At 39.5% G+C, this 22,845-nt stretch overlaps 1 protein-coding gene and 1 long non-coding RNA gene across 3 annotated transcripts in view; one reads left to right on the top strand and one right to left on the bottom strand.

The window, feature by feature from the left end:
- RIPK1 (receptor interacting serine/threonine kinase 1) overlaps nt 1–16,223 on the top strand; it is a 24,627-nt gene extending 8,404 nt beyond the window's left edge. Inside the window, exons 2-10 of one of the 2 annotated variants that reach the window (XM_027676282.1) lie at nt 10–217; nt 1,956–2,184; nt 3,015–3,164; nt 4,289–4,365; nt 7,000–7,090; nt 9,298–9,939; nt 11,592–11,663; nt 13,468–13,632; nt 14,300–16,223. In XM_027676282.1, coding sequence (XP_027532083.1) covers nt 179–217; nt 1,956–2,184; nt 3,015–3,164; nt 4,289–4,365; nt 7,000–7,090; nt 9,298–9,939; nt 11,592–11,663; nt 13,468–13,632; nt 14,300–14,586 — 1,752 coding nt within the window. In that variant the 5' untranslated portion in view covers nt 10–178 and the 3' untranslated portion in view covers nt 14,587–16,223. The remainder of the gene's footprint in view (nt 1–9; nt 218–1,955; nt 2,185–3,014; nt 3,165–4,288; nt 4,366–6,999; nt 7,091–9,297; nt 9,940–11,591; nt 11,664–13,467; nt 13,633–14,299) is intronic. The other variant, XM_027676281.1, reaches the window with a different exon arrangement.
- Nucleotides 1,119–22,795, bottom strand: LOC113964275. Its single transcript, XR_003533138.1, has 3 exons — nt 21,946–22,795; nt 19,752–19,887; nt 1,119–1,202 (listed from the first exon to the last, which is right to left on the bottom strand). It is a non-coding gene; the product is annotated as an uncharacterized LOC113964275 (long non-coding RNA).
- Nucleotides 22,796–22,845: the final 50 nt, after the last annotated feature.

Here is a 22,845-nt window from a genome sequence, read left to right as displayed (position 1 = left end):
TTTCCTTAGTCATCCTTTTAAAATGACATCCAGCAGCTACAAAAAGAAAAAAGCATCAGGACACTACTTCAAAGAATGGCTTATAAGCCTGTTCCAAAGCCCTTCTATTAATTTTAGAGGGGGTTTGGATCAAGACACATAGATATAGAGGCTACTGCAGAATAAACCTGAGTGGAATATGCTGCAGTCCTCATCAAATATCCTGTTTCTGGTCAAGGTGAGTTGTTGAAATAACCACCCCATTACAGTTTGAAACTACAGAATAAATTTCTGTGAAGACAGCTCTGTCATTTTCTATTTCTCACACATAAATTAGTGAATTGTTAATATAGTAGGTTAATATAGTAACAAGTGCAGTATGAGCAGTTTGCAGATAAGAATTTTTAAAATTTTTTAAATTTTTTTTATTTTTCCAAAAATAAAAACCCCATCATGATCTGCTTTAAATATAAATTGGATGGGGTTTGGGGTTCCAACTTGCTTATATGGAGCAGACCAAACTAGGCTATCATCACACTTCATGACAAACTGAGGTGGAACCTAAGATTAAATTCAGAATCAGATCAGATTTCCTTAAGCAGGCTGATCAAAAGTATCGTTTAAGGTGGCTGTTGTTAAGCCATCTGCTTAAATGTGTCTAACACTGTCAATATTTAGAAAAAGAAATAGTTGTTCTAGGAAACTGCAAATGTAGAAAGATTTATATCATATCTTCCTCTATCACATTAAACCTCCTCTCACTTGTAGACATGAATTTAGACTCTTTGGACAGGCTACTTCCTCAGCAGCATGTCACCTTTCCTCTGAATATATGACCTCTAAATGCAGCCCAAAGCTTCAGAAACACAAGAAGAACAATAAGCTAGTTAGAGGCAACAAGAGAGAAAGGAAAAGTGTGTTAGAAGTGAGGCAAGATATCATCTCAGTTTTCACTTGAAGTTATTGGGTTACACAGCTCTGTTTGACAGCTGCTTATGGCCAAGGGAGACAGTCTCATTTTCTTTCATTTTTCCTTTCCTGTTGACCTTCTGTTCCCTTGTGTTAGCACTGGTGGTAATCTGATTACCCTGTCCTGATTTAGGAAGCCAAACTAGCAGATTACTATTTACCTTGTTGGCAGTGCTACCTTTCTGTTGGGGCACACTTGGTTCAGCAAGCTGGTTGCATGCCTTGCACTAGTTCTTCCCAGATAAGTGACCGTGCTAGAACAAGAGGAGCAAAGGGAGTGTATAACAGGAGACTGGGAAAAGGAGGGAGGGATTTCTTTATTCATCAACAGCCGTTAGTCTAGTTGCAAAACTGCACCCTAAAGTTTTGGTAATGTCACCTTGTCAAACATACAGTACCCAGGTATCCCTGCTTTAACGTATTCCATGCTATCCTTTTCCATCTCTCTTTGTCAAGCACATCACATTGGTTTAGATCCCCTTCTTCCCCTTTCGTGTAGGAAGATCTAAGGAAGTTGAGTTAGCTGAAATCTAAATGGAAAGGGCAGTGAGGGAGGAGGGATATCTGCCCATCTCACAGATTGCTTCTAGATTTGAATCTTAGCTTCTTTTTGTATGAATTTCTGTTCTCCCACAAGCACTGCAGACAGACCTCGAACATGATTGTCAATACAGGCAAAACCAAACTTCTTCTATCCTTAATTGTGCAATTGTCCCAAGTGGAGTTAAGTTAATAATAAAGGTTCAGTCTAATGGTTCCCCGTTGGCAGTGATACTTTATTTAGGAAAAAAAAACAAACCAAACCTACCAACCAACCAAAGAAAAACAAAGCAAAACAAAAAAAGCAAATAGTTTGTTTTCCTTTTTTTAGTTGCATTTTTTCTAGTGTTTCATTTTTAGGTAAGTTATTATATTATTATTAGTAATTATAAAATTGAGCACTGCATGAAATACTTGTTTATCTCCTCTTCATTACAGCACTAGCTCTGACGTGTCTCATTTTTCAGATTGCAGATCTGGGTGTTGCCTCCTTTAAGAACTGGAGTAAGCTAACCCAAGAAGAAACTGTCCGACAGAAGCAAATAAAGAGCACTTGCCAGAACAATGCTGGGACTCTTTTCTATATGGCCCCAGAGCATTTACTCAGTGTTAATGCAAAACCAGTGGAAAAATCAGATGTTTACAGCTTTGGCATAGTGATCTGGGCAATTTTTGCTAACAAGGAACCATATGAAAGTAAGTTACTTCCGAAAGAATGCTATCACAAAATGAAGTTACAAATGTTAAGCATTTAAAGTTATAAAATTAAGATTAGTAGATTAAATCACCCATGGCCTAAAATAGGGCCTGTTTGGCCCCTCATGGCCAGCAAGAGGCATTAGTTGCATCACTCCTGACTCCTAAGCATGGACAAGAACATCTGAATGAAATGCAGGTGTGAGCTGAATCTATTCACATCTATATGGTGTGGGCACAAACTGGACTCAGTGGCAGAAGTTAGACAAACCTCATGTGGGCCAGAATGGAAACTTTGATGTCCACTATTTCTTGAGGTGGACTAGTTATGTGTGGTTTTTCTTTCAACGGGAATGATCACACACATAGTTACCGCTTCTCAGCTGCATGGTGCTGACTTCTCAACATGCACTAATGTTAGCCTTACATAGGAGCCATCTGTGGAATTCCAGAGTAACGCATTTATAATTTTGAATGGATTTTTTGCTAACTAAATGGCTAAATGTTATCTATGTGGCCATCTTTGTGTTCATACCCAGTGCAGAGCATAAGCAAGATGCAGGTTCTAGGGAGCTAGTTCTGTCACCCTTACTCACACTGGGCATGTCTTATATATAAAAGTAAATCCATTAATCTTAAAATAAATCTCTAATCCATGGAAGTTAGGGCAGTGGATTCAAATTCACTAATATGAAATATCTGTAGATGTAACTTGGACATCTTTGAAACCATATCCACAAACACACAGGGAGCTGCTTCATTGTTTCTTTTACCTATGGAAAGGTAGCAAAACCTGTGATCAAGATCTGATAGGAAATTTTATTTTTCAGATGGTATAAATGAAGCCCAGATTTGCTTTGGCGTCATAAATGGAAACAGACCAGACTTAAAGGAGATCACTGATAAATGTCCAGTGGAAATTATTGACATAATGAAACAATGCTGGGAGCAAGAGTCAGAGAAACGGCCAACCTTTGCAGGTAAGGCATTGTTTTAGCATTCTTTTTGTCTCGTGTCCATCAATAGTTTGCAATGGACCAAAACAAACTTGAGTGTTTTCCTCTTGAAATATAATTTTTTTCTTTGAAAACCAAAATATCAATTCACACACCCTGTAAAGCATGCTTCCTGTACCCTGACCAAAAATGGTCAGGGACAAGCATTTACAGATTTGAGAAATACTAGTGAGTGAATGAAGCTACGACACTTTATACCTGATGATAATTTCTCTTCAGTGTAATATAATCTTTCTGCTGAAATTTTTAGAAAAACTAACATTAAGGGATGTAGTATATCTTGACTATGACTGACAAAATATCATATTCAAAATATTCTAGATTCAAAAGCTGTCCTAGTAATTGTTCCATAAGCAATCCAACCGACTTTGACTAGCTCATCATTCTTTCATATGGTCAGATCCCAAAACACTTGCAGTCAGTAGAAGTCTTAGCTGAATGGTCTGGGAAGGAGAAATTATAAGAGCATTCAGGAAATAAGTCAAAATCCTGTGTCTCCTCATCTCTTCTTTCTATCTCAATATATAGTGCCAAAAAAATAAAAAGCCAACACAAAAAAACCTCCAAAACAACAACAACAAAAAAAACACAACCCACAAAGAAAACCCCAACATATAACAGGAAGTTTGTATTTAGACAGGGGCACCACCATCTTCATATACGGCAGGCATGTATTTAAAGACTCAGAGGAAATTTGTGTACCAGGAGGAACCCATCTACTATCCCCATATTTAACATACATAATCTACTGCTAATAGATTAAGCTTATGCTAGTACTGGGTCTTAGCTTCTAATTTTCCCATATGCAAGTCAAGGAAAGGTGCTCTCAGCTACAGGTCACATACAGAGAGGTTTCACCCTAAAAAGAAATACAACAACAAAAAAAAAATCTGTGGGAGTCATCCTGTTCTTGTTACTATTTTAAAGCTAAATGTACCATGTGAACAAATTCCAAATATATGTATAACTTTGCTGTTTCTGACCTGATAGAAGTCTTTATTCAATCCTTATCCATCAAGATTGTTAACATTATGTCACTTTTATTTTCCATTGAAAACCACTTTCACTTAGTTATTTTCTTTTTGCAGAAATTAGTGAAAGATACAAGCCATTTTACTACCAAAATCTAGGAAAAAATATCGAAGAAGATCTGAAGAATTTAAAAGTGAGTAACTTTCTGAGCATTCTGTGGTGTCAGTTCCCCACATCCCCTCTTCCCAACCCCAATTATGGCCAGATTCTGCCACTTGGAGACTGTTCATGCTTGACCAACCTGGTTTCCTTCTGTGATAAAATGATTTGTAAATGAGGGAAGAGCAGTGCACGTCATTTATCTCAACTTTTGGAAGATCAACACTCTCGCCCAAAATACTCTTGTATCTGAGTTCAGATGTTACTGTCTGGATGAGGAGATGAAAACAGGTTGGATGGCAAGTCTCAGAGGACAGCAGTTAACTGGTCCTACTTCACCTGCAGGCCAGTAGCAGGTGCAGTAGTGCAGGGGTCTGGGACCTTCCCTGGTGCACTCTTTTTATCAGTGAGGTGATAGAAAGCAATGGAGCCACACATAAGGTGTGGAGGTGACACCAAACTAGAAGGACAAATCAATACAGTCACAAGGACAAGGCTGGAGGACTGTGGTGACAGAAACCTTGTGAGATTCAGAAAGGTCAAATACAACATGTTGCGCCTGGAATTAAATACCCCTGGCTTCAGTGCCAACCAATGGCTGCCCAGCCAGGGAGCAGCACTGCTGAGAAGATGCTCAGGTGAGCAGCAACCTGGGCACCAGCCAAGGCCCGACTAGCCCCAGCGGAGTCACAGGCAGCAGATGAAGCAGATCAGCTCAGCACTTGTTAGTCCTGCCATAGGAGATGGGGATGTTTTAGCCCAGACATGCAATGCCTTTGGGGAACATAAAGAAATAGCAAGCTGCCCCTATGTATGAGGAGTTTATTGTGAAAATAAAGCCATGCTCTTCAGAGCAGTGCATAGTGTGAGGACTAGAGATAGCAGACATAAATGGAAACAAGAGAGATTCAAACTGGATGTAAGAGGGGGAAAAAAACCCACTTTTCTCTCTGAGGACAGCTGAGCAGTGGAACAAGTTACCTAAGGAGGTTGTCCTGTCACCATCATTGGAGGTTTTCAATATCCAATTGCATAAAGCTCTGAGCTACCAACTCTGATCCCATAGATGACCCTGTTTTGAGCAGGAGATGGGCCCAAGGTCCCCCACGGTCAATTTCCACCGGAGTGACACACTGATTCTATGATGATACTTTGCAAAAGCTCCTCATTAAGTCTCACTCATGAAATAAAATGTTATTCCTAGCAATTCAAAAGTAGCAGAATATGATTTAAAGTAACTTTTAAAATTCTTGGCAATTTTTGTCCTGTGTTCAGGCAGTGTCTAATGAGTCTCAGCCTGCTTGAGACCAGGAAGCTATACCACAGGTAAAATTAAAATTCAATGGTTTTCCTGAGTATCCAAGTTGGTTTCTCTTACTTTTCTGACTGTAACTTTATAAATTATGATAAAAATAATAATTTCCTGACTGAAAATAAGAGAATAAGAACTTCTTGGACATTTAGGCTGATTATGGAACCTTTTTATTACAGATTTTACAAATTTACTCACTTCACTAGTACTGACAGCTGTTGGTGAGAACTCCTGGCATTCACTCCTTTGCAGTGAAGTGAGGCTCAGAACAGTACATACACAGTATTTTTAACTAAGGAAAAAAAAACTTCCTTGTGAAACCACTCTTTTACAATTTTTTGAAAGTGCTTCCTTCTGTCACCAAGTCTTCAATTGTGGTAATGAAAGTTTCTCATTTCATGTGATGTTTACAAAGCACCAGTGACTGTTCAAAAAAGCAACAGGAGTTTTGCAAAGTGAAACTGATGAAACAGATTTCCTGGACTGGTTTGACCAGACTTACAATGTGAAGTATATATGTCTAATTTATGATAGCAGCCCCAAATCAGGATCATGGCCAATTGTACTAGCTTCCTTAGCTCTCTACAGATGTACCTCTCAAGTCTGAATGACTATTTAGAAAATGGGCTGTGAGTTTATTACTTTCTCAGGAAGGAAGGCATCCATTACAATCAGGGCGCAGAATGTGAATAAAGCATGCAAGGCAAGTCAATATGGTGAATTACTAGTACAGCTTCAGTAGCAACATGAGTTAAAGGCTTTGGGCATAACTTCCCTTCCCTCCTCCCCAGCAATCATGCAAGCAGAGTCCACAGCCTCCTAACTAAAAGGATCACAGAATGGTTGAGGTTGAAAGGGATCAGAGGTCATCTGGTCCAACCCCTCTGCTCAAGCAATTCAATTGCTCAAGTAAAATCCAAGGACCTACAGTTATAACGTGCTTTAGAATGTCAGCTTTTGCTTTTGGAAGGATGTTGATTTTTTGGGGAAGAGATAGATAGGAGTTGTTGACTTTTAATCTGTGAAAGTACTTCTTGAGTTTAATTAATTAAATAAAACGCACGAACACAAACCCTACTTTTGGAAATTATTTTGCAAGTAAGAAGCACTTGGTGAATTTGAGAAATAATTTTTCCAGGTTAAAAAAAATTATTTCCAGTAAAGTCTGAATAATGGGAACATCACAAGAATAGAACAGGAATAGATTTTGCCCTCATTATAGTGAAGTGGAGTGTTTACGGAAAGGAAATTGTACTGCTTCTTCCTGGAAATTTCCTCTAAACTCCTTGTTCTACAGGTACTCCTTTAGTTAAGCTTTTGCCTATGACTTGATCATTTGTTCTTTCTCACATGCAGAAAATATGGCCTGAGTCAAATGAGCTGCTGAATAGAATGGAATCCCTCCAAATAGATGCTGTACCAGAAGATACCAGTAATGGTGAAGTAGGTAAGTCCCTGTGTATTTTGCCAAAGATAAAGTTGTGTACAAAGCAAGTAACTTACCATTAAGGGGTTATGAAGAAACTCAATTATTCAGCACTTCAGAAAGAATTGTAATCACTGAAAAGATTAAATTTCTTCCCAGAAGTCATACTTACTATAAATTTTCCATCATCTACAGTTCAAACCCATTCCATTTTACAGTATTCTGCTTTCATCTTCCACACTGAAAATTTTGTTCAACGTTAGACTTTTCAATGGTCACTGTGATAATTACTTTTCATACTTCATCTTTCTTCCCATCCTTTTGTTTATGCCAACTGCTTGCTCTGTAGGATTTAATTTACTTTTTTTCTCACTCCATCCTTTCTTATGAATGCTCTGAATATGACCAGGATGCATAATTGTAACATATTCCTTTGTTTATTACCTTGCTTTCAAAGGAATCTGAGGAGCACTAATGGATTATTTTTCTCTCCTTCCTCTCCTGTTTTCTATCAAGGCCTGGATGAGTTGCATGTTTTGTGATTTTATAGAGGTATCTCACTAATATGTAATGATAAAGTTTTGTAGTAGTGTATCTGGAATTCTTTTGTCGAATTTTCCTAATGTCAAAGGACATAGGATCTTATTTGCAACACTGATTTACAAGAAATAATATAAAACTCAGTAGAAATAACATTCTGCTACGTTAGCTCACACCACTTGAAATACATTATTAAACGAATAACGTTAAACTGTAACATGCGACTAATAAATCTTTCCCAGAGCTAGGTTTAACGTAATTGTTCCTCAGTGGAACTGATGGACTTAGGGCAGCCCCACTGCTGTATTTTTAAATGAGCACAGTTACACTTGCTTAGCAGAAACAATCATGTATCACTGCTGCAGATTGCAGATGCTCTTGTGATTTAAGTATGAAAAGCTTTATTGTGAATCTACACTGCAGAAAGATGCTATCTTGACAACCTGTCAGTCAAAATTGGGGTTTTTTTCTCTAATCAATGGGCATTACTCAGACAGTGGTAGTGAAAGGCATCCCACAGGATCTGTTCATACATCTCAAGCTTTCCCTGGAGAACAGATGCCGTATCGTTTATGCTAATACTGAATTGCTAATAGCTGTCTCTTTTGATGGGGTTATTTCTGTATTAGCTTATTCCTCCCAGTCCCTCTCTAGCCGTGGCAATAGAAGAAGCAGAGCAAGTCAGACTGAAGGTGTACTAATATACAACCATCAAAAGGAACTAATTTTGGTGCTGCCTAATATGGCCTGAAATTATGTAATTTAGGGGAGAAAAATAAAAAAAGAAAAAAAATCAGTTCACTGGCATTATCTGAGCTAAATAGAAGCACATACATATATTTTATTCCAATTTTACAGTGATTTGTAAGACTCACTTGGTTTAGGCACTGTAATATGTTTTCTAGAAAAGTTTGAAGCTTTCAGAACTTGAAGAAAGTACCTGTGGTCTTACCCTTAAAATATAAGTACAAGTTATAACAAGCAGATTTTTACATTCTTATCTGGAATGCTGCAGCATGATCCAGATCATACTCCATCTGGTTCAAGACTAAAGTAAAGCTTCGTTTGATATTGAGAATTAGTTTTAAAGATGTAGATGACACAGACTATTTTATCTGGTAGACATTACTTGTAAAAATGTATTCTTTGGGACCACAAAGAATAAACTAGACAAAAAGTATTCATCACGAAATACCCAGACAGGATACTTTACATAATCATTTTTAAATAAGATTTTAATGACAAATTATTTGTGCTGTATGAAGTTATACCTATTATTACAGAGGTGTTATTTTCCATCCTGTTACACTTCAGTTTTGCACTAATTAAACTCCAGTGCTAGTGGCGACACACCAGTAAATCAGACCCTGCAAATGCCTTCAGGAATGTTTGTTTCAGTGGTTGAAAACTTAATGTCAATATAAGTAGAGTGTGCAGTGAATTCTCACACCACTTGAGTGAGATTTTGACACTTACAGCTTAAACAAACCTGTACTTCTAGATAAAAATCTGTTATACTCGCCAGTAGAGCTGTGTTTTATTTTATAGAATGCCTTATGCTGAAAGTAATTTTATATTTTCACCTTTTATATATACCATAATAATAAAGGTAGGTTAATAGATTCTAGTATCATTGCAACAAGTTCAATTTGGATGTTTTCCAAATATTTAATTTTCCTCCCTTTCAGATCAGCCTAATTCTCTACACAGCTCTCAAGGTCCCGAGACCAGTCATGTTAATGAAGCCCTGTTTGCTGCCTCCCCCGAGAACCAGCCTGTTGAGAGCTGCGAGACCTCTTTTGCACCTGCTGATAATCTAGAAAGAAAACTTCAGTGTGAATACAACTATCATGTATTTGGGAGCCGGATGGATAAAGCAGTTCCACCTGTACTATACACCCCTGAAATGATAGAGGAAGAAAGGAGACGGAGAGTTTCCTGCGATCCGTTTGCAAAGCCATCTCCTACTTCCCAGAAGAGTGAACTACATCCAAGAGCTGAAAAAACAGGATCAAACACTAACCCATATGTCTGGTCAAACCACGATCCAAATTTCTGGTCACAGGCAGGATCAAATACTAAGCCATATGTCCGATCAAACCCTGATCCTAACTTCCGGTCACAGGCAGCTGCAACAACACCAAACCAGGGAACAGTTTTTTATGGGCCAAACCGTAACAGTCTTCTGACAGGAAACCCAGAGGATCTCTATGGATTGTGTTTAGCCAGTAACTTTAGCCTAAGTAAACCTCCTGTGCCAGAATCTGGCCAAAACCTGCAGTCACAAACCAATGTAAACTGGTATTCGAAGAATTCAGACACAGATACAGGTGAGATTCCTCTTTCTCCAACACCTATGTTTCTGAAAACTCACTTTTCCTCTATTAAATGAAGTGGTCAAGAGCATTTTGCAGCTTAAGGAACAACCCGTAGCAAAGGTGAATTTATTTCATGAAATTCTCTTTGTTTACCGGAAGTTACTTAGCTCTCTGAAGTGCTCTAGCTTTGACTTCATTATGCTGCTTTCACTGATTTCAGGCTGTCAATTTCAAATGAACCATTTCTTAAGCACCAGTGTTACAGAAGAGCATGATACCCAACACCTGACTCCTCAGCTACCAGCCAACTAATAGCACACAGGAAGTACTGCTACAGCAGCTCCCAAAACCAAGAGCTGCTACCAGTCATTTTAGGAAAGCAAAGGAGAACTTTGACTCTCAGAAATGTGACATTCATACCATAGGTTCTGCTTGTGCAAAAACAGCATTTGTAGCATTTCAGAAATTAGATGGGTATTTTGAGCTTGATTTGCAACAAGCCAAGAGACTCCTGAGTTTAGGGAGCCAGCAAGGAGCTAAGGCTCATAATTGGTTTCTCCAGAGAGCTCTGTCTGGTACTGAGGGGAGCTTCTATTGGTATTTGCTAGTAAGCCATGGAGTAGAAAGGTATGGAGACGGAAGAGAACACTGACCATTGGCAAAACATAAATAAGTGGTAATTGGAGACTTACAAGATAGAACTTTTAGGAACTAGAGATAGTATGAGATATATTAGCCTGCTCCTACTAAATATTGGATATTTTTAGTATGGTATTATTTTCCAGGTCATCTCACAAGAAAATAAAGAATGCCTAGCTTTTTACAAGCAGAATGCCACAGAGGTGTTATTCTGTTAAATTACTTATGCAGAGACTCTGATTAGTTGTTTATGTGAGTTTATTTGCTGAAATGAACCTGAGAGCTGTCATGTCAGAAGGCAGGCATTAGAACTGTCAACATCACTAATAAAGGAAAACCTTCTGTTTGAAAGGAATAAGGAAAACAGTTATTGTAGGGAGGTTGTGTGAAACAGTGTAGCAGATACCAGACCAAGATGCAGAAGAGCTGCACTGCAGCTCTTCCACTGACTTGCTCGATGACTGTAACCCAGACGCTCTTGCTGCCCTATCATGAGTTGTAGAGCTCATCTGTGAGCATCCCTGGGCTGGAAGTTACATCTCTGCCAGATATTACTGCCTCCGACAGAAGATGGAGTGATGTCCCATGCCTTTGCTAGAGCTGGTCACAAGCAATGTGCTAATATAAACCACAGTCAATCTCAGCACTAAGCAGTAGGAGCACACTTGGGAGTTCAGAATTTTCCAATTGGAATACCTGATACAAGGCAGCTCAGTCCATAACTGCGGTGTGCTGTGATCCACACCGCCAGGTATCCATACGCCCATGTGGAAGCCCATTGCCCTCACTGGGATCCAAGGATGGTTAAGGCTATTAGTCACTGAGCAAAAACCACAAGGAGATCATTGCTTAAATTAGAGTTATTCAAGGAGATACAATCCTGCTAATTAAAAAGCTTCTCGTTTCTCTGTATTTGAGAGCACTGTGTACTCTCACTGTTACAAATATTGCAGTCACTGTTAAGTACATTTGCTTTTTTATTTACGTAATGCTTTTGGCATTTTTTTCTTTTCTCTCTTTTTTAGGTAACAAGGATTCCACTTCTTTCACAAGGGGAACTTTTGCATATTATTCTAGCTCACCAGGAGTAAGCCCGGGTAAGTGCCGTAGCCTTCATCTGTCCTGGTAGCCAACCTGCTATGCATTGCATCCTGACCAGCAAAACAAAAAATTTTAGGAACTTGAAATATATATGTTATTGCTAAATACCTCTAACCATATCTGAAGTTATCAGTACCAGTATGTAAAACTAATTCCTGTCTCTAGCAGAACCTGTACACACTATTAAACGTGATGAATCAAGGACAACATCTTCTTATATGTAAGAACTTTTTTTAAAAACATGAAGGCATTGCAAAATCTCCTGCACACCTAAACTAGTTACTTTCTTAGATTAAGCGTCAAGCTGCTGTGACTCTGCCCAACTGTTGAACCACACATGCATTTGGGACACTTTGTCCTATCTTGCTCTGGATTTTTAATACAAATCTCTAGCTGCAGGCTTCATGCTGATCAGTCTTCATTGGGGCACAGGTCTCTACAGTTCAACTGTCTTGAACCCCTGAAATTGTGTTATGTCCTTTGGGACTTGTTAATATATGCTTCTTTCAAGTTGTGTTACTTGGGGCACCCTGAATTCTTTAATTAAGCCTTTCAAGGCTTGTCCAGTTTGTAAATGGTCTACACTTAAAAAGAAAACTTGAAACAGCAGGTTTCTGTCTTCTTGACTTTGGACCCCTTAGAGTCTTTAGATGATGACACAAACGTGACAAGCAGCAAAGTGTAGAGACTTGGGAAAGGAGATTTATAAGCACAATAAGTTTTGCTGTTAATACTGACAAAGCATTCTGTACACATTTTCATACCTTATGCTAGATTCATTTTGTTACCAGATAAGAACATAGAAAAAATATGAGATTTCTTCATTTTTTTAGCTACAAAAGGAAAAGGTTACAGGAATCATAATGTTATGAGACATGATAAAATGCATTCCTTTTTTTGTAACTTCTAGAAACCAATCATGCATACATACAAGTATTTCTGACTTGCAGCCTCCAGTTAACAAAAATTAAGTGCACTTAGATTTTCATACATAACATAACCATAGATTTCCACACTTCACATTGCAATTGAGTGTGCAACAAGAATGTTTGTGCATCTAACCATAATTTTGTGTGATTAAATACAGAGCTTAGTGTATCATTTTAAATATCTGTATTTCGATTTTAGACCCAGGTTGTGAGATTCGCCATTTAAACTAGAATTAGAATGTTTAATGGATGATTATCCAAACAGAGTTCAGAAAACACTGTCAAGAAAATAGAAAACTGATGTCACCTAACATGAAACTAAGTCACTATTCATGTTGTGTGTGGAAATCAGACAAGAGTAAGCAAAAGACCAAATGACATGTTTAACTAATCACTTCTTATGAGCAACAAGAAATGATTTACTGTAGTCTCAAAGAACTTCAAAGTCATAACTGTAAACCTGAATCTACATCTATAAAAAGTAAAGCTGAGATGCAGAAGTGAAGCTTTAAGGTTTAAAAGAAAAAAGCATTCAAGTAAAGGCTGACCCTCTGAAGCTGTTGGCCAACAGAAAGTGAAACTGCTGCTACACATTTCCAAAGCACAGGGAACATTATTTATAGTTTAGTAACTACCAGCATGTAAAGCTTGGTTATGGCACTTTGTTATAGAACAGACTGGGCTTTCACTGAAGTACATTTGTGTCACACTGCATAGTGAAAATACACTCACAGTTGCCATAAATGGCTATTTCTACATTAATGCAATGAAAACATTTAATCACTTCCCTTATTAGTAGAACATTCTTCTTCCTTATGTTACTTCTTGACATTTTGAACCACATGCAGTTGTTTATAAATTTGTATTAAAGTCCCTTATACAGAAGACTCAATCAAATACAACATTAGTAACAGCTCTGGAATTCAAATTGGATCCTACAACCACATGAAGATTGAAGAGCACAATCAGCACATCAGCACTTCTCCTGCTGCTACAGAAGCAAATTACAGACAGTATGAAGCAATGGGTATATTTGGTAAGAGAAATATCTCCCTAGTTTTCATGTATTCTCCCCATGTAATTATCCAAGAATCCTTTGGTTTGGAATGTATGAAACACTCAAATTGGTAAAAGCAATGCTTGGAGGTCCTCACCTGACTTACAGTTTAAATTTTAGAATATCCTGAGATATGAAGATCATAGAGTCCAGTGCCTGACATCACCCAGGGAAATCTTAAAGTAAAACTGTATATCTAAGAGCTATGACCGCTTCGCTCAGGTAGAAGTTGGAAGATTTTGAAATTTAATTTTTTTTCATTAGTCAATACCAAATTAAACTATCCATGTGTATTCCTAAGTAAACAAATCATTTGTGTCCTGGAATATAAAACACACCATACATCTGTTTAAGAACTCTAGGAAGGGGTTTTTCAGTCTTGCAGGTTAAGTCACAAACCATGATAGCTTCAGATCAAAGAGCAAGTCCAGCAACTGATGTGTGAATATACATGTTCTGACTGGGCATTTCTTTCCTGGCATCGCTGGGTTATGCTGCCTCCATGAAGTCCACTTCTGGTTATATCACTAAGATTCTGTCTCCATATGTTACCAATAAATAGTAGTGGGAGGACAGGAGAGATAGCAAAAAGAGCAGAAGAAATGTTAAAAAATGCCATTTTCTTACACTCTTCTTCTTTTTGCAGATGATACTACTGTCCTGACTGCCAAACATCTGAATCTAGTGAGAGAAAAGTTGGCTAAGCAGTGGAAGCACTGTGCTCGGAAACTGGGCTTCTGTGATCCTGAGATTGATGAAATTGATCATGATTATGAACGAGATGGACTAAAAGAAAAAGTTTACCAAATGCTGCTTAAGTGGGAAATGAGGGAAGGCTCCAAAGGTGCTACAGTTGGCAAACTTGCCAAGGCCCTCTTTGGCTGCCAAAGACTGGATCTCCTTACCAGTTTGATGCTAATCAAGGATGATTAATTTGACTGAGAACTGTGGGAAAGTGAGGGTATTTTTTCCTGAAGACCTTCCAATAACAAATAATTCTGAACAGACTTTCTGGAATTCTCCTTCTTGCACAGACTCTTTGGAACATAGTTTTTCTGCCAAGCAGTTTTCAATGAATACCTTCAGTAAATCAAAAAGTTTATGTCACGATATTTGGCCTTCCAAAGGATAAAATAAATTAAGCATCTTCCTTCTGTATAGAATGATTGTCCAGAGATAACAACAACAATGCAATACAAATATTGATTCAAGGAGAATGTGTTACACAAAATTTCTGGATTCTACATTCTGTCTTGAAACATTTTGGGACCCTTGTTCAGTTCGGAACAAAAGGATGTCATTTCAACAAAGCAATATGTGAGTAATAATATGCGAAAGACTGACCTACTTTTTGAAAAACTTGTACAGAAAATTAAATCAACTGTTAAATTTTGCCAGAAGTGCCAATTGCTTTAAGTCAATAACATTATTTTTCAAATATTTTTATAACTTTCATTAAATACATCTGTCTAGAATTATGCAGAACAGCAGCATTAATAAAAGCAAAAACTATTTCTGGCTTAAAAAGGCTATACTTGATATTTTACAGATTAATATTGCATTAGTTTTTTACATTGTTTGGTAGAAAAGATTTTACATGTCAAGTTTCTTATCTGCTTTATGAAACAGTGAAAAAATAAATTCAATCTGTATTCAATCCAAAGTAAGAACTCTGGAATACAACAGCTTTGGGAAGGGAAAGGTGCCCTATTACCTCTTGACAGAAGACCCATTCTCCTACTCACTCTTGGGGCTCATAGTGAGTAGAATGTCACTAGTTTTTGAATCTCTTGGACTGCATTTATATTAGCGGATTAAATGTGCCTGGGAATGTTTCTGGGTGCTGAGGGTAAGCTGGCATGCTGATGCTGCAGCCTGCTGCCAGGATAGCAAATTCTTTAAACCTCCAAAATTTTGTGCAAAGGCTTTTTCACAGCGCTCAGGTTCTTTTGGGGAACACTGGAAAAGCTCTGCAGTGTAAGTGATGGTATCCCAGTGCCTGGAGATTTTCCTTGTCACTCTGACTTCCCGGTATTGACATGATCTCATTGTGCAAGATCTGTGAAAGAATTACTGAGCTGTAAGTTTTTATGCCTGAAGAATAATTATGTGAAACCTTTCCGAGGAAGAATGATACCTCCTATTTCCATCAAATCTACGGATATTTCCAACAGATGTTTCAGAGCAGGTAATTGTTTTTGCTGTAGATTAAAGCACTAAGTTTCATTAGTGTTCATAAATGTTCATTGTTATTGTCAAAAAAGGCTAATAATTTACTGAAAGTGTAGTTAGAATGGATTTCTGCTCCTTGATACAGCAGCCACCATTTTAGTGGAATCAAAATGAAACTAATCAAAGCAAGCATCAACATATTTGTCATCTTTAAATCTATAAGGCAATAGTGTAAATGGCCCCCCCAAAATGGACACTTTAGCAGAAATCTATACAAAGAGCATGTCATCCATTGAGATACTAGAGCATTTCTATATTTATTGTTAATGCACATTAAACTCTCCTTTCCATGGAGGGTAGCTTGGGATGTATCAGTATGTACTATAGCAATACCTATATTTTTAATTCCTCAGAATTAATTGCATTGCCTTACTGTTTTTACTTAGCAACATGCTAAATTTTATATAAATTCTTGAGTATAATAGAGAATGAAATGTTTTACTTGTCTAATATAATAAGCATACAATTTCCAGAAGAAAAACAATTACTCTTCTTAAAGTAGATAGAGAAATGGACTAGGGGGTATCTTCTCTATGTCAGTCCACAGAGTTACAGCTAGCAGCTACTATGTTACTTCATGAAACAGATTCCCGAAAGATCACAAAGTCCATTTATGTCCTGTTAACATTGGTTGCACTGTATTGTTACATCAATTCCCTAGCCCCCATTGGTTTTTAAAGTCTCCCATATCTGTAGTCTTTATTATACAACATGCAATTTTTCCATCGTAAGATCCTTGTCTTATTTGTTATACAGAATGGTAATCATTTAATGGGCATACATTAAGTGCTTCATTTTCTCTTTATTAAAGCAAGCCCAGACCTTATTTTCTGAAACAACAACAAAGATGTAGAAGAAAAACAAGAAGCGTTTCAGAACAAGACTTAGGCATAGGGCAGTCCTAGATCTTAAAAGTAGGAGATGAAGGTCATTTTAGCTTTGATGTTTTGTCAAATCCAATTCTAGACTAGTGCTCATAGTTCAGGTGACATTGTAGATGGTATAGAAAACAACTAGTAAACTGAGAGCTAGAGACAAGCTCCTTCAGTACAGCCCTTACGGAACTCAATCACAGAGAAGATTCAGCTTCCTGGGCAGAAAATCTAAAGTATGGCAAACCCTTTAGCATAATGTGGAAAACCAGAAATAAAAGAGGACCCAATGCCCGGAAGCTGCAGCCAGGCATGCCAAATTAGAATATGTATTTAATAATAAAGATGATTAACTACTGGAATAAACTACCAAGGGATTCTGTGGATCCTCTTGGTATCTTTTAATTAAGACTGCTCTTGTTTCTTAAGATGGATATAGTTGAAATCAAAGCTATAAGTCTCAATACAACATTAACTAGGTGAAATGTGAAAGTAAACAGTGTACAAGAAGTCCAAAGAAAAGAGTTAGTGCTCTCCCCTGACCTAAAAATGTACAGAAATATTAAGTATAGCAGAGAGAGATCAGCTAATATTAACTTACTGAGTTGCTCATTTCATCTACCACCCATGCTCCACACCCTCTGATCAAAGAAAAAAAAATATCAAGGATGGAGTTGATTTTTGAAAAGCAACCTATCATGAGAGATCAAAAATGCAGGAAAATAATGGGGGTGAGGAAGAAAGAGAGAGATGTATTATGGCACAGATCCAATACCCTTCGTGGCAAAAGAAAGGAGAGCAAGGACAGAAGAGTAATTTCACATCAAACAGGCAAGCTATCAGCCTCAAGGGCAGAGGCAGCAGTAATGCAGCAGCCTTACAGAGATTCTTCATAAGATGGGTGAGGTGCAAGACAGGGAGAAAAAGGCTGCGAGTTGCAGCATCAGACCTCCTCTTCAGGGTCTCCCCTTGAAGAACAAGAGGTGAACTCATCCACTTATGCACAAGGACATTATGTTTTTCCATTTTAAGAGAACAAGTGCTTTCAGACTTCAGATCAAATACCACTCAAATACAACCTCCAGCTGGTAATAAGAGTTACCATTACACAGCAGCCAATCTGTGCTGAAATTCTTAAATGCAGAGAGGATTGAGTCCATGCAATTCGGAGCAATTTATTTGGTTGATTTTGTTACTGTGCCCTTATTAACAGTGTACAGGCAGCTAAGAAGTTTGAGGAATTTTTACTCCTTCCAAAATAGTTGCTAAATAATACCAATTAATAATGCTGAGTTAAAAACTCAGAGAGGACAGTGTTGCAAGTATTTGGTACGTGAACATCAAACTGAGCTGGCAACATACAGCTCCTCTTCCTCAGAGGCCAGTTTCCAAGGAGAGGCAATACACAAGAACTTGGTCTCTGACTGATTGAGCTTTTAGTAAACTATGTCACTTCTCCCTGATTTTTCATCACTGTTCAATAACAAACAAAAACCATCTTTCAGCATGAAGGCACATGGAAAATAAAGTAAGAATCTCTGAGCTTCTAAAACATGCTCTGCTATGTACAAAGTGAGAAGGAGCTAGAGGGAAACAAAATAGGAAGGATCATCCAGTACAAGCAGGGACATATTAGAGCTAGCTAGCACTTGGAAGGCTTTCTTCACTGGATGCTAGTGCCCTCATGGCACTTTTTTCTATCCCTTCCTCATCCTAGACTCTACAAACTAAAGAAAGTGCTCCTTGCAGCATGCCAGTTTCCCTCCTGGCATACCAATGAGCATCAGGAGTCAGCTGACTGGTGCTCATTTGTTCCCCAGCACAAAACAGCACCTAGTGAAAGTGGAGCTCCTTAATACAGCCCCTGGGGAGAAGAGAAGGAGGAAGTTAGGATCAGTACAGGGTCTAGGGTGCAGAGTCTATCTTTGTGCTGGAGGAAGTATTGCCTAGGAGCAAAACAAAGGAGACCTGAGTTCTGATTAAAGTTGGGTTTCCCCCTCCGCTACAACTCTAAGTAGGTCACTTCCTTTCTCTTTAGCACAGTTTCCTCATCCCTTTGGCAGAAGTTAGTGTCTGTACCAGAACTAAGATATGATCAGATAATAAGCATTAAAGCTTACAGAGCTCAGAGAGATGCTTGATGAGAGCTTTTTGAAACCAAAATCCACACTAATCACCTTAACAAACCAGTAATACTGCTTGGATTTTGAATGATAGGTTTCAACTCCTGTGTTCCCCCCCCATTAGTTGAGACAACTAAATGCAGCACTGGAAAGGATGTCTGGGTCACCGAGTTCGTACAACTCCTTCCATAAACAAACCAAGAACCATCTTCCAAATGTTACTCTTGCCCTGTCCAAGGGAAAAACTGTTTCTTTTTTTGTACCAGAATATTTGGAGTAATTTCATATCTGTGAATCTAGAATGCCCTGAATCTGAACAGAAATTATGCCAAGACTCTGCCTGGATTTACAAAATGTAGACCATATTCAACTTTGAAATGACAAGATCATCTCACAGTGACATGCTTGCACTTGTGATTTATAATGCAGTTATTCACAAACATATGAAAGGTATGCAGACACTGTTTGAGCTGACAGAAAACTATCCTTTACTACCTAAAGAAAAATGCAGGCAAACATAAAGAAAATCATTAAATATGTGTCTGTGGTTTTGTTTCTTCATCAGCCTGAAACGTTCTTTGAGGCAAGATATCTGGGATCTTTTTCTACTAGCTGTTATGCTTATGAAAAAGCAGCCTTTTCTTTGTGATATAAGTCCAGTTGGTCACAATTTGGCTAATATTGTAGCTAAATAGGCCTCCTGCTACAAAAACACAGGCTGCTACTCTCCACACTTCGCAGCTTCAAAAGTCATGCCACATTCTTGTTTGGAAGTCTTTCTTGTTTGGAAGGCCAATACCAAATTACAGAAACATCGGCATTTTGATATCTTTGTTCTGAATTTTGCAATTCATCACTACTCAAATCTTACCTCCTTATGGAGCTGAAGCAACAAGGTTTTGTCCTAAGGTGAAAACATTGCTCTAACAATCAACATCCAAGAGGCTCAAGAGCCCAAGCATCAAAACAGGCTTGAAATAGCAGCATATTTCACTTCATAGAAGTAGCTGAAATAAATGAGGTAAAAATGATCAGTCAGCATATACACAGACTCAAAGAAACAAAGTCTACAACACCTGGATCATTGGGGATCCCAACCAGTCACAGACGTAGCTGTAACAAAGTTGAAGCACAGACTGATGCCATTGTGCTGAGCTGAAATGAGACTCCTGGGCCCATGAGCCAGGGTGTGGGGGACACCCCAGCTGAGGCTGGTCATGGCCATTAAAGCCTGTTAGTGCCTCGGTGGCCCTGACAAATGAGTCAGGCTTTCTTTGAAAGCACAGCAGTGACGCCCTCCAGAGCATGGTGTGGATATTAGAGAGAAATCCTGCCAGCAGCAGCAGTCAGAAGTTGCCATTAAATGCAAGTTTCTGCCTGTAGAGATGACCACAGGGGAGAGATGGGGCAACACCAAGGTTGCCAAAAAAATTACATGGCAGTTAAGAGGCAAAGGGAAATCTGTGTTCAGGGACACATCACTAGCAGAGCAGTGCTACCTCTTTTAAATATTTTTTTCTTTTCTTTTCCATGCAATGGCCAGATACAGGTACTTTCCAGAACCTGAACCATCAGTAGTAATCAGACAAATAAAAACGTGTTATGGGAGTGGACAGGAGAACTAGTGCTCCAGTTGTTCTCAACTATTTCATAGGCTGTGTAAAAGTAAGCCAATGTCTGGCTTGCTCAAAGTTTTTTCTCTCCACTCATCCAGTAATTTAAGAGAAGACCTTTTGGAGGAAATAATTGAGCTGAAATACTGAATTCTCTCAGGTGCTCATCATTATGTGCAAATCTGCTTTAGTAACAAGACTGGATGTTCTGGTGAACTGAGTAGGTTGAACACAGTTTGAATATGTGAGTTAGCACTCTGTCCCCAGATCATCCACCACCTGCATCCAGCCTTGGCAGAGTCCTGCTTCCATTGCCCTGTGGGCCCAGACAGCCACTCTCTCCTTGAGCCACTCCTCATGATGCCAGTTATTATACACACACACAGAACAGGGTCTTTTGCCAATGCCATTCCTGCCCAACTACCATGCCAGTTTTCTCTCCCCAGCCCAAAGGTGGCAGGACAGTGCCTTTGGGAGGGGTTGCATGGTCCAGGCATTTGGGAGAGGAATGGCCACTTTACAGGCCTCATGTGCTTCAGAGCTGCAATTGCAGGCCTGGAGACAACACACGGTGCAACACCATGACAGCTTTTTCTATAAAGGGACCTCTCAACTTCTGTCACACTGATAGTGGCATTAACCCATCTGAAACCGCTCCAACCTTAAGTGGTACATGAATCTCCTCAAATCCCTTTTCTCTCATCTGGGAAGGTCTTCTGGTTTTACCTTACCAATTACTTCTTCCCCCACCCCTGCATTGTATAATGAACCCTTTTTACCCAATGCCTCAGCACACATTCTGAAAATTTGTCACACTTCCTTCAGCCATAGTAGGTAGGGTATATGTAGAAAGATTAGATTGAAAGGTATTTTAACAGGAATGAAATTGGATACAAGTTTGAGACCTTTCCCTCTGAAAGCTCATAGTGATACATGAGATAGGAGCCCCTTGTGATTTGTGGAAAATGCAGAATTCAGAAAAAAAATTAAGTTTGTGCAGCAGTAGACCAAGCTACTAATTTTTTCCTAAACACAGAATAGTCAGCCCTCTCCTCCAGTCATTTTTCACCAGAAAGAAATGTAGACAGTGACACTCACAACAAAGATGAGCCTCTGAAAGTGGCCTAAGAACCAAGGAAACTCTAGGGACTTGTAGATTTCACCGAGCAAAGGCAGCTTGTCCTGATCAAGGATTGCTTTAGGATTGCTTTAGTCATCCTAAAGACCTTAATCTTATATAGTTTGATCTGCTCAGGGGATAAACGGAACCAGTATGCTTACACAGTTGAGTTAATCTCTTTATGCACTGGGATTTGTTATGACTGTCATTCACCTCTAAGACTTGTTACTCCCATGCACACCTATGTCAATTGGGTGGGAAGGCTGACAACTATTCCCTCTCAGGGCAGTCACTGAGCTTCCACTGGGCTGCAGTGAACATGTAACACTGACCTGTCTTGAGGAAATTCTTCTCATCCAGTATAAGGCTAGCCCAAGGTCTCTTTCAGCTCTACAGCTTTTTGCTATTTTCCTGACTACCTTCTCCACCATCAGCCTGGCTGGCTGTAACTCAGGCTGGTCCGTTCTCCTCCACACTTGGAAAGCAGACACCAGGGAAAGCAGTTGGTGTCCTTGGTGTTCTATGAGCAAACTGTGAGAAGGTCCAGAGGAAAGCAAGACTAAGTGCTGTGGTGAAAAAACGCAGTCAGGCTGCTCCAGAGGTGGCTGGCCCTGATCAGTACAGGCACTTGCCAGGCCGAAGCCCTTGGCCAGGAGACAAGTATGCTCCCCACAAGCAGGCCTTACAAATAACACTGGTGAAGCAGAGTTAATGATTCCTGCTGAGGAAATCCCTGGGCTCTGGGATGCTGAAGGCATCACCACAGGTGAGCTGCAGTCCCCAGAGCTGTCCTCACTGTCCCAGCTGCCGGGGAAGCTGTTCTCCAGACAGACTTGGAGCCACAGATGACCACCGTTCTCACAGTCCATGGAGCTTCTTGCTTCCCGGGCAGTGCTGGAGGCGCAGTCCACGGCTTCAGGTCCCACAATATATCTCCCAGGGCTAGAATCTTTGCTCCCTGCAGACATTTGCAGGTGGTGCCGTGTCTCGTGGGTCTCCGCCTCTTGGAGAGGATGGAGGCGCTCACAGCGCCCCGCTCCCCGTCACAGCCCAGCAGCCCGGCAACCGGAGCGGCGCTGGGCGGCAGCACTATCCCTTCTGGTGTTCGAGGGCGGGATCAGGGATCACTCTGCGCATGAGGAAAATGCCCCAGGCGGAGGGACCAACGCCATCCTTCCCGCAGCTCCCACCCCCGGGCGACCAATCAGCGCCGCGGGGGGGCGGGCGCCGCA

Source organism: Neopelma chrysocephalum, unplaced genomic scaffold (genome assembly GCF_003984885.1).
Source record: "Neopelma chrysocephalum unplaced genomic scaffold, ASM398488v2 Primary Assembly neopelma1_26b, whole genome shotgun sequence".
NCBI classification, from domain to species: Eukaryota; Metazoa; Chordata; class Aves; order Passeriformes; family Pipridae; genus Neopelma; species Neopelma chrysocephalum.
This window is presented reverse-complemented; position numbering and strand designations above follow the sequence as displayed.